We start from the raw sequence: 16614 nt of genomic DNA, 5'->3' as shown, positions 1-16614 counted from the left end.
ACATGATCTAAGCCAAGCACTATTGTACATGTCAAAGGAACGAATACAAAGTGTTAAAATAACAAAGATGATGTACTGCTTTTGCTTGCGTCTGTGCTATGCAAAAGTGCAAATTGTTAGAAGAATAAGATGCTGAAACACCTTGCTTTCTTTTATGCTATAACTGACATACGACTGGGTGAAAGTCACTGAGGCAGGATGAAGCTAGCAGAAGGACTCAACAGGATATTGTGGGTTAGCCTAACATCATGTGCTGAGTGACTCAAACACACACATATGCTTAAAAATATTTAACAGATGTACACAACTTGTTTCTAAGGATCCCAATGATTTTGATGTTAAGAATCCAATGTACCTTGGTAGTACAATATATTATATGTGAAGCTGTTTGTTCTTTGCCAAGATTCCTGTGGTGAAGATCTATGCCAAAGTTATTGTTAATTACTGTATTGAAAATTATTGTCCTGCTTGAAACTATTCTCCTATAAACCAAATCCACTTGAGTGAACTTTAGAAGTGACTGGTGAGTCCTCTTTTTCTATGATATACTACAACTAGAGTTTATTTTCTTCTTCATCAATTTGGACCAAAGAGTAAGCAAGAACTCCCGTTTCTCGTAAAATTTTAGTGGTGTAGAGTTTACAGAGATTACAAACTGCAGTTTTGTCATCATTCCACACAAGTGACGACATCTTTACACACAGCACAAAATCCTTGTGTTTTCTCACACTCTTTTTATTGACAGGATATAATCACCCCTGATCATCGGATGTATTTAAACTATCGACCGATACATCGGTGCAGCTTTAATATGTGTGTGTGTGTGTGTGTATATATATATATATATATATATATATATATATATATATATATATATATATATATATATATATATATAATATAATATAAAAAATATACAGTATCTCACAAAAGTGAGTACACCCCTCACATTTTTGTAAATATGTGATTAGATCTTTTCATGTGACAACACTGAAGAAATGTCACTTTGCTACAGTGTAGAGTAGTGAGTGTACAGCTTGTGTAACAGTGTAAATTTGCTGTCCGCTCAAATTAACTCAACACACAGCCATTAATGTCTAAACCGCTGGCAACAAATGTGAGTACACCCCTAAGTGAAAATGTCCACATTGGGCCCAAAGTGTCAATATTTTGTGTGGACACCATTATTTTCCAGCACTGCCTTAACCCTCTTGGGCATGGAGTTCACCAGAGCTTCACGGGTTCCACTGGAGTCCTCTTCCACTCCTCCATGACCACATCACGGAGCTGGTGGATGTTAGAGACCTTGTGCTCCTCCTCCTTCCGTTTGAGGATGCCCCACAGATGCTCAATAGGGTTTAGGTCTGGAGACATGCTCGGCCAGTCCATCACCTTCACCCTCAGCTTCTTTAGCAAGGCAGTGGTCGTCTTGGAGGTGTGTTTGGGGTCGTTATCATGCTGGAATACTGCATACTGATCATGCTCTGCTTCAGTATGTCACAGTACATGTACATTCATGGTTCCCTCAATGAACTGTAGCTCCCCAGTGCCACAGCACTCATGCAACCCCAGACCATGACACTCCCACCACCATGCTTGACTGTAGGCAAGACACACTTGTCTTTGTACTCCTCACCTGGTTGCCCCACACACGCTTGACACCATCTGAACCAAATAAGTTTATCTTGGTCTCATCAGACCACAGGACATGGTTCCAGTAATCCATGTCCTTAGTCTGCTCGTCTTCAGCAAACTGTTTGCGGGCTTTCTTGTGCATCATCTTTAGAAGAGGCTTCCTTCTGGGACGACAGCCATGCAGACCAATTTGAGCAAGTGTGCGGCGTATGGTCTGAGCACTGACAGGCTGACCCCCCCACCCCTTCAACCTCTGCAGCAATGCTGGCAGCACTCATATGTCTATTTCCCAAAGACAACCTCTGGATATGACGCTGTGCACGTGCACTCAACTTCTTTGTTCGACCATGACGAGGCCTGTTCTGAGTGGAACCTGTGCTATTAAACCGCTCTATGGTCTTGACCACCATGCTGCAGCTCAGTGTCAGGGTCTTGGCAATCTTCTTATAGCCTAGGCCATCTTTATGTAGAGCAACAATTCTTTTTTTCAGATCCTCAGAGAGTTCTTTGCCATGAGGTGCCATGTTGAACTTCCAGTGACCAGTATGAGGGAGTGTGAGAGCGATGACACCAAATTTAACACACCTGCTCCCCATTCACACCTGAGACCTCGTAACACTAACAAGTCACATGACACCGGGGAAGGAAAATGGCTAATTGGGCCCAATTTGGACATTTTCACATAGAGGTGTACTCACTTTTGCTGCCAGTGTTTTAGACATTAATGGCTGTGTGTTGAGTTATTTTGAGGGGACAGCAAATTTACACTGTTACACACACTGTACACTCACTACTTTACATTGTAGCACAGTGTCATTTCTTCAGTGTTGTCACATGAAAAGATATCATCAAATAGTTACAAAAATGTGAGGGGTGCACTCACTTTTGTGAGATACTGTGTGTGTGTGTGTGTGTGTGTGTGTGTGTGTGTGTGTGTGTGTATGTGTGTGTGTGTATATATATATATATATATATATATATATATATATATATATATATATATATATACATATATATATATATATATATAACATTTATTCCCATTTTCATGCATTTATCATTTGTTATATTCCATCATTTAATACACATGGGTGATTTATTAATGGTAATCTAAATGAAATTTAACTTATCAATTACACATTATAAATTACAGTTTTAATATGTTGAACATGTTACGTGACAATGCTTTTTCCTTTTTTTGTAATTTGTACTTTGTAATTTAAATTAATTGTAATTAATTGATTAATTAATTTTCATTAATTGTAAATGTAATTTCATTTGTACTTTTTTTGTAATTTGTAAATAGTATTATTTACATTTTATATCTCTATTTGCCACTGCGTGTGCTGCCTGCAAAAAAAAAAAAAGTTGAGTGTCTTCTCCACCCAAACAGATGCAAATCATATGGAATGAATGAAATGAAACTAAAAGAATCGACTTCCTTGTGTTAGATTTTACTTTTATAGACTTCTAATTTATGAATAATGTAATACAACGGAATGTGTTTAATTCAGTTAAATACTCTTTAACTCATCATGAGGAATAATTACCTCATAAAAAAAAAAAAACAATAAAAGAGTATAGTAGGTTATAGAGGGAGTAGTTATAGAGGTTATAGAGGGAGTAGTTATAGAGGTTATAGAGGGAGTAGTTATAGAGGTTATAGAGGTTATAGAGGGAGTAGTTATAGAGGTTATAGAGGGAGTAGTTATAGAGGTTATAGAGGGTGTAGTTATAGAGGTTATAGAGAGAGTAGTTACAGAGGAAGTGGAGGACTGTAAACACGACGCTCCGCCTTCACCAGTATTCAGCCTCGGTTTCTGCAGTGACGTAGGCATTTCTGGACAAGATCTGATCGAGTGAATTCAGGTAAAACTGTTTTACTATTAAATTCTTATCCAGCTTCTATCGGGTGTTTTATACTTTAGAAAAAGTATCTTTTTGAAGGGTGATACTCAACGATTAACAAAACAACACGTTTAATAGCTCTTACAGGAGTCTCTTACTGGTTTAATCTGATCTTCTATATACACTGTGGTGTTGTGAGTGTTCCTGTTAAGGGTCACAGAGGATCATCAGTGTGATCCGTATATTTAATTTGGCACAAACTTTACACCAGAGTCCTGATTCAACACCTGAACACTTCAACACCTGAACACCTCACAGCACTGAGAGTGGCACTGTAACCCGGCCGCTTCTCCGACAGCGGGATCCTCACCTCTGGACCATGTGTTAGTCTAGATCTGTTTCTTTACAGTGTAGAAACCACATCTTTAAACTTCCACATAGACTACTACTAAATTTTAATACTGAAAAAAAAATCAATATTAAATTTTGTCCGCTCCTAAAATGGGTTATATTATTATTATTATTATTATTATTAATGCATGAGCGCGCGCAGTGGAGTAAATGCGGGGAATATTACACTCAGTCGGCAGAATGTAATGGAGAGAATGAATTTTTATCTGGGAAAATAAATGTCATCATTTTAATAAAGTTGTATCTCGAGTATAAATTCCCCGCACAGTTCATCAAAATGAAATGATTATGGTGAAATGATTAAGGTGATGTGTAGATATTATCTTCAGGTCATTTTAAGGCTTGAGTGTGAATGAAGCAAGCTGATAAAATACTGTTAATTAAAATAACACACGACTCTGAATTTAAATAAATAATAATTCACTACCACAAAAATGTAAATTAGACCAAATACATTACTCACAGCGTGTATTTTAACTGGTGCTTATGCGCGTGCATGGAAGTTACAGCCTTCACTATAGTAAAAACTGTCATTCATTTCCTGCTTACACAACTGCACTCTCTGACCATGTAGTGTTAGCACAGTTATAGAAGACATGTATTTATAATTCTACTATCCGTGGTCATGAGGACGGGTTCACTTCTGAGTCTGGATCCTGTTTTTCCTCACCACCGTCTCCTCTGTCTGCTCATTAAATAAATTCATACATTTAAAATCTATATCCTGAATTTATATATTTCTGTGAAGCTGCTTTGGGACAAATTCCACTGTTAAAAGCGTTATACAAATAAAACTGAATTGAATTGAATATAGTAACAGTAAGCTACGCGTTCTCTCATCCACTCAGCGGTGAAATGGTCAGGATTCACTTCACTGTAACTGTGCCATACTATATGTATCATACAAAAACTGTGACGTTTTTAAACATTCTTTTTGTTCTTCTTTACTAAACTGTTCGATACCAATACCATACCACTGTGTAAGACGCAACACTTTAGTCACGACTCACTAGTGCCTGTTTTATCCGTGTAGTTTAGGATGGTCATAAATACAAATTTAATGCAGTGACCTTCTCACATAGAAATAACAGAGGCCTTTGTGCACTCAGATTTCATTTAACACTGGTGATGTCATGAGTAAGAGAAAGAAAACAGACATAAGGCAGGTTTTCCTGGAAGAAAAGACAAGTAAGTTGAGGAGAAGTTCAGAAAGTACATACTACATTTTAAGGCCTTCAAGGCACTATTCATCACATAAAGCTGAACAGCACTGTATGAATTGTAGCGTTTAAAGGATTGTGTTCATGTGCTGTTTTAAGGATACAGCACAGTGGGTCTCTGAAGCACACATCTGCATTACACCAACTCTAATCTGGGCAAACTGAAAAAGCTGACCCTCCTGAATGTCCGTGTATAATTCACACACTGCGTATAATTCACCTTCTTGTTCAGACTCTGTTGTACTGACCGCAGCACAACGTCACCCAGACCCATATGAAGTGGAAAATTACAACTCCCAGGGGTTATTTATTCATAGTTAACCAATGTTGTTTCTTTTCAAAAAGCCTGCACTCTATTTCTACTGGGCACTGACAAGATTAATAAACCACATACTCTATACCGACTAACATCAACTAAATCTAACAAATAAACATGTAAATTAAAATACACAGAAGTGTTTAGTTCTGCCCTCTCATACGTGCACAATAACAGAGGAAGTAAGAGTCTTTAGTGAAATCTGACCTTTTATGGTAAACAAAACCAGCTACACTTCATGCTTAAGGTTGGGACTGTCCAACTTCTGAAACCTTTACTTTCTATTTAGTTTTATAAAATATTTGGCCTGTTTATACAAACCCAGTGTTCTTCCTTCAACAGGATAAGGCCTGGTTTATTTAAAAATAAATAAATAAATAAAAATTAAATAATAATAAAACAACCATTGAACTATATAATAAGTGCAGATGAATAAAGAAAACCTTTTCTTGAAATTAACTTTCTTCCCCAAATTCCTTATTTTGACACTCATGTATTTCAACAGCCTGGTGTCTGACTCTTTTTAATAAGACAATAATACAGTTAGCCTAGTCTGTATTAACATTTAAATGTTGTTAACTTGGGAAAACTAGTGTTGATTAGTGTCTAGTGTAATAACTTCCCAGCAAAGCCAGAGGTGACTGGTAACTAGAGTGAGCAAGTCATTAACACGTGCAATAAATCCAAATCCTTTTTGTTCTTGTACATGGTCTTTCTTTATTTTATCCAGAAATGATCAAATTACATAGTCCCTCATGAACATGTTTACACCAAGATCTACAACACGGTCAAAACCTCTCCCCATTCCCAATCACCTGACTTACTACACAGGTGCTTAATCTATCCCCTTGAGTCTACTGCCACTCAGCGGTCAATAATAATATTGCAACAGGAATTGCTCCCACATCTAGTGTGTGTAAATATTGTTTTAAAACAGCTTCTCTGGCTAAGCTTTGGTGTAGTGTAATGTAGTCTAGACTGCCAGTGACAGTAGGAATAGTGTGTGTGCATGTGTGTGTGTCTTGAAACATGCTGTTTTTACTGTAGGCATATTCTACAAAATATACAATTCTCAAATCAGAAATGCTCATTTTAAATAGGTGAAGTTCATGTGTATTTGTTATAAGGGCATATTTTATTTTGTGCATTTTGTATATAAAAAAAAACTTCACTGTAGAAATCATTGCCAGTAAACATCCAATGAACTGCATTTCAACATAAATTGAACATACTGTAAGGACTGTCTGAACGGAAAACTTAACTAGCTGTGCAGTGTTTATTTTATACAATATATATTATTTAAAATATGGGTGCCAATAATTCTGGCATACATTAAAGGAAAATTTTCAGCAGTTTCTCCAACTGTATCTTTAGAGTATATTCAGTTTGACAGCAAAAAGTGTTTGGAAATATTTGGAAGGTGTTATGAGCCAGCGTGATGTAACTTTGGTTTAAACGGTTGTAGATAAATTTGACCGACACAGGGATTTTTTAAATTATTTATTTTTATCACAGTGATCACTCGCTGCTTGTTTTGGGGTTTGATATCCTACAGATCTACAGTATTAAGTAGGAGTGTTTTTTTTATTTTTTTTAGATTATTTTCATCATTATTATTATTATTGTTGTTGTTGTTGTTGTTGTTGTTACCTACAACAGTTGTTTACTGTAGAGAAAATAAATAGTTCTTATTACTATTAATTGTATTTTGTTATTCATACTGTAAGATTAAATATATTAACTATAAATGTGAAACCTCATTAGAGCCTCAAATAGTTATTCATATCCAGTTGCAATGGTGTGGGTGTATATGTTTGTGTATATATATATATATATATATATATATATATATATATATATGAGAGAGAGGGAGAGATTATTATTATATATTTAGATATATAGATTATATATAAATTAAATTGATGTGTTTGATGATGAAGGATATTTGCTGCGTGCTCCATGGGGGAAACTTGAGAAAAGCCCATTGGAGGAGATGATGGTGATTATCATGTGAAAGTATTGATGTATTTGACGCTGTGGAACTGGTGGTGATTTACAAGGATATGACTTTATCTGTCCTATTGGAATCTGAAATTAAATATTACAGTATATTGTATAAGTAATATAGCATAAATAAATAAAAAGAGAAATGATTGATATAAACCAATAAGCACTCTGTTACCTTTTGATATTCAAATATATTTCTTTTTTCACACCTTCCTTTCCTTGTTTTAGAAAATGTTCACACGCTCCTCCAGACACTATCAGGGCATCATGACGACATTTTATTCCATCTGCATCGTCTTGGGTACCGTGTGTGTGAGTAAGTAACTTTTTGTTATAAAATAGATGAAATAAAGCTCTTAACATAAGATCATTGTCTAAAAGGTGAGAAAGTAATCTAGATTTTAATTTTCCCATCTCAGACCCCCTCTCTGCAGTACCTGAGTTCACTGAATCTGGACATGTGGGGTCTACAGCTGTCCTGCCGTGTAAACTGCAGACTGAAGTCACTGAAACACCACATATTATCTGGGAGATCAAATCTGAGATTGTGTTTGAGCGACGAGGTGAGAAGACCAATCAGGGTGAGGGATATGAGGGGCGTGTGGACGTTCCTGAGGAAGAGCTGCGTAAGGGGAACTGTGCCTTGGTGTTGCGCAATCTTAAACCTACTGATGCAGCTGACTACAGGAGCGCCAAGATAGTGAGTCGCACCAAGGGATCTGTCGAGACAAAAACAGTAGAGATCAGCCGTGTTCATCTCTCAGTGGAAGGTAAGTGAGTGAGTCTCAGTAGATCACACACTGACCATCACACACATCAGAAATCAAAGCTGGACGTGAGGGAGAATTGGAAAGGCACTAAGTTTACTGTATAACAAAAGCGGTTCATATGGGGCAGTTTAATGATCTCAGTGTTTTAACTACTAGTTGAGGACTTCTGCACTGAACAGCTAATTACAAAGCTCTTTATGTGTGTGTGTTAGATTGAGCCAGGAGAACACACAACACCTGTCCATCTTTTTTGTTTCATCACACACTTGTAGAAGCATCACAACTTTACATCTAAATCATTTTCATTACACGAATGTGCAGTAGATTTTTAAATCAGAACACAGACTGAAGTCAATGGAACACCGCATATTATCTGGCACATCGAATCTAAGACTGTGTTTGAGCGATGCAGTGAGGAGACCTATCAGGGTGAGGGATATGAGAAGCGTGTGGACGTTCCTGAGGAAGAGCTGCGTAACAGGAACTGTTCCATGGTGTTTCAGAGTAAGGGTGAAAAGAAGAAAGAAAAGAAAGAAAGTAATCTAGATTTTAATTTTCCCATCTCACACCCCCTCTCTGCAGTACCTGAGTTCACTGTATCTGGACATGTGGGGTCTACAGCTGTCCTGCCGTGTGAACTGCAGACTGAAGTCACTGAAACAACGTATATTACCTGGGAGAGCGATTCTGAGATTGTGTTTGAGCGACGTCGTGAGAAGACCAATCGGAGTAAGAAATATGAGGGGCGTGTGGACGTTCCTGAGGAAGAGCTGCGTAAGGGGAACTGCTCCTTGGTGTTGCACAATCTGACACGTAATGATGCAGCTGTCTACAGGAGCTACAAGGCAGTGAGTCGCACCAAGAGATCTGTCGAGACAAAAAGAGAAGAGAGCCGTGTTCATCTCTCAGTGGAAGGTAAGTGAGTGAGTCTCAGTAGATCACACACTGACCATCACACACATCAGAAATCAAAGCTGGACATGAGGGAGAATTGGAAAGGCACTAAGTTTACAGTTAGGGATGCACCGAATGTTCGGCAACCAAAATAATTACGGCCGGAAAAAAAAAAAGCATTTCCGGTGTTCAGCTGAATAAGTGAAAAGGCCGAATAAATTTGACTGAACAGTGACGTGTTTGATGACGCGACCAAGTAGCCTAGCAACCAGAGTGAGACGCGCGAATGTCACGACCTCGATGAGGGGGCGCGCGCGTGCACGAGCTACGTGCTCTTCGGATGTTTACTTTTTTGTTTCTGTCACGTCGCGAGACGTAAAGGAGTAGAGTACGGAAGCAGGTAAAGACGTATTTATTTAAGGACAGGCAGACAAATCCACATCTTAATCCAAAAAACTTAGTCAAGACAAGCAAAGGGACTAAATGAACTGATCTATAGTTTAAACTAACTAAATCTATCAAGGAACGGAACATTAACATCGTATCTAACTCTACTATATCTACTCTAATACTCGGTGAGGTGTACAGGGACGCGAGCGGTACATATCCCCAATATAATCAGCCCTATAGAACCCAATAGAACCAGTTCCTGCACTCTTTTTAATGCACTTTTTAATGCACTTTTAGTTGTAGTCTACAGAGTGTTCCATTCTTTCAGCAGTCAGTTACAGGCCCAACATCGGCTATTCAAGGGGCTCAAAGATGACCACATCACAATATTTTTATTTTAATAATTTATTTATTTAAAGTTATATTGTGCCTTGTTGGTAGCCTGTGCCTGCTGGAATGAAAAAAAAAATGTTCAGTGTTAAATAAATATTTTCAAATTGTAGTTTTTGTAATTGATTTTTGCTTTGAAAAGCAAGACAAAATAGTTAAAAGCACATTTTGACTATTTAATTCATGCAATGGTGAAAAAAAAAAAGCAAAATAAATGGTAAAAAACGTGTTCAGTTTCGGCTTCGGCCAAGAATTTTCATTTCGGTGCATCCCTACTTACTGTATAACAAAAGCGGTTCATATGGGGCAGTTTAATGATCTCAGTGTTTTAACTACTAGTTGAGGACTTCTGCACTGAACAGCTAATTACAAAACTCTTTATGTGTGTGTGTTAGATTGAGCCAGGAGAACACACAACACCCGTCCATCTTTTTTGTTTCATCACACACTTGTAGAAGCATCACAACTTTACATCTAAATCATTTTCATTACACGAATGTGCAGTAGATTTTTAAATCAGAACGTCTTTACCCCAGACAGCAGGAACAGTGGAGCTGAAATCATTCTCTTGGTTATTTGTACAATGTATTACCTATGAAATACTATTTAAGTGATATTCATTGTCAGAATATTCAGTTGACATTATTCTAAAATATTTGATCATTTATTATAATCACATATTATAGTGTTACTAATATGAAATCTTTTATTTTAGTGGAGAGGGTGAGTTAATAAGGCATGTTAAAACAGTACTGGAGTTAAAGGTAAGACTGAGAATGTAAACACTGAGCTACATTAGTAGTGACCTGACCTACATGTGTCCCTGATCTACAGGTACAAAGTAAAACACTTTAGCATCATTGAGAAGAGTTCACACAGAAGAGCTGTGATTGTACCAAGATGATCAAATGTTTTTTCTCTTACAGAAAAACAGAAAGAAGAGCGTGAAGCTGAAAAGGAAGTTCCCAGAGGTGAGATATACTTGTGTATTTAATTATCTGTAAAGCAGATTTAATTTATTACAACCAGTAACATTCATTCCATTTATTTCAGTATGTTACGTTCACTGGACTTTTTTACTCCTTAATGAATTCTGTCCTTCATTTTTTTGTTATTTTTTAAAAAAATTTCTAACTTGGTGTCACGAATCGTGAACGGAGGCGGAAGCAATTGCGGTTAAGAGCTTTATTAAAGAGAGATATGCAGATAAATACAAATCGTAAAACAGAGGCATAATCAGAAACAGTCACCGGGTCGGGCGATCGTCAAACAGGCATAAACGGGGCTAGGCAGAAATCGAAGTTGCGGTCACTGGAAACGGGGTCAAAACACAAAACAGGAAACATGAAACTATGACTGGGAACTGGGAGCGGAAAACACCAGCGTGGTCTAAGAGAACTAATCTAACGTTAAACTAAATTAATCTATCGAGGTACGTAACGTTAACTATCTACTATCGAACTATAATACTCCGTGAAGTGTACTGGGAGGCGAGGGGTATATATCCCGAACATAATCAGTGTTAAGTGCTGACAGCTGAAAACAATGAAGGGACACCCTCAAACAACAACCAATGACAGAACAGGGAGGAGACAGAACAGAAACAAAACAAACGCAAGTGTCCACAGTAAACAATGTCACAGTTATCAACATTCGCTCCGGCTCTCCAAGCGCGCTGCAAGCTGCAGCTCTGTCTAAAGGGGAGATCGTGACACTTGGTTAATTATAATACATGGCCAAACTTATGTGGCCGGACCATTACACCCATATGTGGTTCTGACTTTAAATTAGTGTGGAGCTGCAGCATCCCAACCATTGAAGAGCAGCAGCAGAAAACCACGCCACTCACTTCAGACTGTAATGGAAGTTCGCATCAGTGCAGTTTTGAGTGTGTAATGGGAGTGTAATATTGTAGTAACATGCTTTCCGGATCCACTAATTTATAATCATTATAATAAAATTTATAGAAAAACTTTATGTTAAAAATGTTAATTTTGGAAGCACTGGTGTAATAAGCAGATGTTTTGGCTGTAAGAGACTAAAATGGTGTAAAGTTTAAAAAGTCCACTATAATGTCTAATTGTTTGATATTACTCAACGTTAAATGATATTCATATTATAATATTTTAACTGGAAAAGTTACATTTATGGGTAATATTAATATGGTGATATGTCACTGCTACAGTTACTGATTATTATTGAGTACACATTAGAAAATTGATGTGTTGTTTGTAAACAAGTACAAACCAGTTTTACCATCCCATTACCTACTTATTACTTATTATTTAAAACAACAACAAAAAAACATGTTCTCGAGCTTATAATCTTATAATTCTGGTATCCCTGTAGAATTATTTACTCAAAACATGAAACACTGGGTTATTAACAATTAATAATTATATGAGAGCATCTGTAATAGCACTCTAGTTATTTCATGATAACAGATGTTAAGTGTTCATTTTGTTACAATAGAGAAAAAATATTTTTGCTTATAAATAAAACATCCGTATTTCATTATTGGAAAAATGGACAAAATGTGATGTGTAATGTTTAACTGTGTTGTGATTTCATAAATGTGATTATACAGTACATAAAGACATTTGTTGAATAAGTCATATAATTGTGATTATAGGTGGGGAGACTGTTAGGATAAACAACAGCTGTAGTAGTTTTTGCTCGACCTGTATTTTATAACACAATTGTTCATCTGATCTTTCTTTCCTCTATCCGGGTTTAGCCGGGGTTTGGACAGGAGTAGGAGTAGGAGTAGGAGTAACTGGGACTATTGCAGTGATTGGAGTGATTGGAGTGATTGTTGCTGTGCTGTACAGTAAAAGAAGAAGAAAGCGTGAGTAGCACCGTATGATTAGAGGAGGACGCTGTGTTTACCACAAAGCTGTTACATGGTGTTTAATTCTTTAGCAGAATTAAACCAGAGGGCTGCTACAGAAGCTAAATTAAACATAACTTTGTGTCACTTTGACAGTTTTTAAGGATGTTTAAATTTTTGTACAAGACTGATGTGATTTATTCTCACAAAGAAATCCATGCAAATGTTTACAAGGAATAAAATGACAGCTTCTGCATTGCTTTCACATACAGATCATTTCCACAGTAAATTAACTAGACTTAACCCATTATTAAGATTCTGAAGTGAGTTCACTTGGGATTTTTTTTTCTGCAGAGAACCGCAGACACCCTGATCCTCCACACACCAACTCGCTGCCTAATACACAAATAAATCCTGCAAACACAAGTCCAGGTGAGAATCATTGCTGTTTTAACCCTTGTAAATGTTCTTTAACCACTAAACTTAACTTTATGTTTCAGATGAAGATCCTAATGATCAAGGAGAAGATCTGCTGAACACATCACAGGACGATCATGGTGAGTATCAGATGGAAACACTAATCCACAAGATGTTATCTGAAAGTGCTTTTTAACCCAAACAGCATCATCCTCAATAACTATCTAATTCATCCTTGTTTTCTTATTAGCCCTAAACTTGAGGATGTATTTGTTTTCATTTCTATTTAACAAACATTATAATAAATGACACAGCAATTAGAAAAAGTTGTTCTGCACCTGATGACAGCTGTAAACTGTCTCCTTACTCACTTTATCTCTTGTCTTGATCTGGCCTTGTTACACCCCCTGAACCTACTTGTGTTCACTAACACAGAAACCTGATAATTACATGAATGTGACGAGACCCATGTTACTGAAGAGATTATTGACAGAATTGGTGTGGACCCTCTGAACAGTGTGTGGTCACATTCAGAGCTATAAAGAAGCGTTTCCTGTGCTACTCTCTTTATGTGACTGCACTGCTAAAAGGTGTATGACACATATACATACACATATACTTCTTGTGGCAGTCCTAAGTTGAGGGAAACATTTATACAAATTTAGTAAATCCAACTACGCCACCCTGGGGGAGAACCAGGGAAATACACCCAAATAAAGGGACACAGAAGTTTTACCTATCAGGGCAAAGAACATGAGTGAGACGCGAGTACGAATATAAAAGTTACATTTTACTATGACACTTAATCATTAGAACTAGACATGTAAATATAAAATCGCTCTCCCATGAAGCACAAAAAGGATTTTAAAACTAAGCACTTCTCCAGGCCCAGGCTTGGCAGGAACAAGGTAGGACAGCTACAGCTCAGGAGATCATCCAAACCCACTGCAAGTCACACCAAAATCATCAAACACTACCTACACCATAAGGAAGTTGTTGTGTTGCACACTGAGCACGCTGTGAAACACACACCACTGAATACATGCAGCTAGCCTCCCCTGTCCCACCAAGACTCACCGGCTCCTAGAGAGAAAGAAGACACCAGTTAACCCAAAATTACACAAACACTAAACAATAAACAAAGAAAAACAAATTACAGACACCATGGGGTGGTGACTAACACCCAGGCCCACAGACACCACCACATGAAATAGAGGCAGTTCACAGCACCTAAGCAGAACCAGAATTATGGTGAACAGTAAATAAAATGAAAATATTGCCACTGTAGCATGGAGACAGTAAGGGACATATATCCCATCAATAGTAAGGTGGTTATGTGGAGAAACAATCCTGAAAGAGCAGGTTTGAGGCTAGAAAACACTAATTTACTAATTAGCCTCTCAGACTACTTGTGGTTGCAAAACAAACCAAAAATACTTGATTAAAGTCAACAAAACAGACAATAACACTAATAATAATACAATAATAATAATTTTTTTTTAAATCAGGTGAAACAAAACAATAAATAAAACCATAAAGCAGAACAATAAAGTAAAACAAAACAAGAAACCAAACCGATCAAACAAAACAGCAGCGGTGTCACATGTGGCGTCGTCCGCTAGGGAGTTGTCTGAGAGTAGATTTAGCTGCTCAACTCCTACACATACACATACATATATACATACACATACATATACATTCACATATACATATGCATATCGGCTAATGTTGCGATCACTGATCACGATCTCCGGCACCAACTCGCCACACTGCACGCACCACCAGCACCGCTCTAAGACTATAAATAAACAATAGCCTTGAGATGTTCACTTCATTACACCGTGAACAACGCCTGAACGTACCTGAATGGAAATGGGAACCAGAAATGCCAGTGGAGCGAGGAACCCCGAATCACCTAGACACCTATGCGCCTACCAATATAACGGTCCTTAAATAGTCAGGTAGCTCCACCTTATTGGTCTGCTGAAGCCACATCCCGAGCAGAGCCAGTAGGATAGTTAAATCACTTACCCTGCCACATTCTGTAATAAAGTCTTAATAATAATAATAAGAAGAAGAAGGAGAAGAAGAAGATGAAGGGGAATAGCTGGGACATCAGCTCAGGTCTTGTCCCCTCCTCTGTCCTAAGTAGTAAACATTATTCACAAGTTCACTTCCTGTTTGCACAGTATATACAGTACATCTGTAAACTTCACATTGTGTGTTTATGTAAGGATATTTAGTTCTTGAGTGTGAGATCTAATCAAATGTGTTTGCCTGATTAGTGTACCCTGACCCTGACCCTGACCCTTGCTTTATGATTTCTTATCCTGGATAAGAATGAAAAATTATAAAAATGAAATATAAACAATAATAGAAAACTGTATGTTTATATGCAGTTGCAATCAAAATTATTCATCAAAATAATTCAAAATGTACAGACCTTCAGATGTTTGCGATGAACAAATCAAGATTCCTCAGGAACGCTGCCAGAAGCCGTGTCATCAGCAAACTTCACAATATGATTGCCCGGATATTTAGCCGAGCAGTCATATGTTAATAGCATGTACAGCAGGGGCTCAGGACACATCCCTGAGGGGAGTCGGTTTTAAGGATGATAGGTGAACATGAGATGCCGTGGACTTTAACAGTCTGTGGCCTGTTCATTCAAAAGTCCAGGACCCAGTTTCAAAGTGAGTTGGCTTGACGTTGGACGGTCGATATTCACAGATTAAGGGACCGTCTCTAAAGTTACATACGACATGGGTATACACGTTTCTAACTTCAATAGCATTTGAAAGGAATGACTTACAGTCACGAAACCAACTGTATAGTATTCATGAAGGTGTCAGGTCTGATGCACACCATTTTTTTTTTCTTAGATTTTTTATATTTAACATTTCAATGCATGAACCAAAAAAAAAACCTACACGAATGCATAAAGGGGGTCAAAATGACCCGTATTGGATTGAATGGTTTTCTTCTTCTTCAAATAAAAAAAGATGTCCTATTAATGAAATAATTAAAAGAACTGATGATACACAAATGTTTTAATATTTCAAACATGTTTATTTGTTTTCTTTTAATTTATTTATGTTTAGATGTTTATATTGTGGTTGGGAGCCAAAGAAATGGAAAATCATTTACAGAATTTCCAGTCAACCTCTTGACCGCATTGCGGTTGAAAGATTTGTGAAAATTTTAACTCGGAAGGTCGTGAGTTCAAATCCCAGCCCTGTCAAGCTGCCAGTGTTGGGCCTTAACCCTTAAATGCTCAGTTGTATAAATTTAGAGAAATGTAAGTCACTCTGGATAAGGGCATCTGCCAAAAATAATAAATAAATAAATAAATGAATAAATAATAGATCCATCACTTGGTAGTATAAATGGAAATACAGGAAGTGTATTCAGAAATTTGGCAGGCAGATATTCACAGCTGGAGTGGAGCTCTGACATGTTTACTTTGCTGTCTCTTTTTGTTATGAA

The 16614-nt window shown here is 37.3% G+C and overlaps 1 protein-coding gene across 24 annotated transcripts in view; it reads left to right on the top strand.

Annotated features, from left to right (window-relative positions):
* The window catches only part of LOC108274794 (uncharacterized), a 588939-nt gene that overhangs the window by 519952 nt on the left and 52373 nt on the right, over positions 1 to 16614 (top strand). For 10 of the 24 annotated variants that reach the window (XM_053685830.1, XM_053685861.1, XM_053685859.1 and 7 more), the window contains one exon: positions 10808 to 10852. The exons of 4 other annotated variants lie outside the window; for them this stretch is intronic. In XM_053685830.1, the coding sequence (XP_053541805.1) occupies positions 10808 to 10852 (45 nt within the window). Of the gene's footprint in view, positions 1 to 10807; positions 10853 to 12618; positions 12730 to 13065; positions 13144 to 13211; positions 13269 to 13563; positions 16610 to 16614 lie in introns of those variants that run through there. 10 more of the 24 variants (XM_053685860.1, XM_053685846.1, XM_053685839.1 and 7 more) reach the window with 5 other exon arrangements.

This window comes from Ictalurus punctatus, chromosome 14 (assembly GCF_001660625.3).
Source record: "Ictalurus punctatus breed USDA103 chromosome 14, Coco_2.0, whole genome shotgun sequence".
Taxonomy (NCBI): Eukaryota; Metazoa; Chordata; class Actinopteri; order Siluriformes; family Ictaluridae; genus Ictalurus; species Ictalurus punctatus.
The sequence above is the reverse complement of the archived record's forward strand: the minus strand, read 5'-3'. Positions and strand labels throughout refer to the sequence as shown.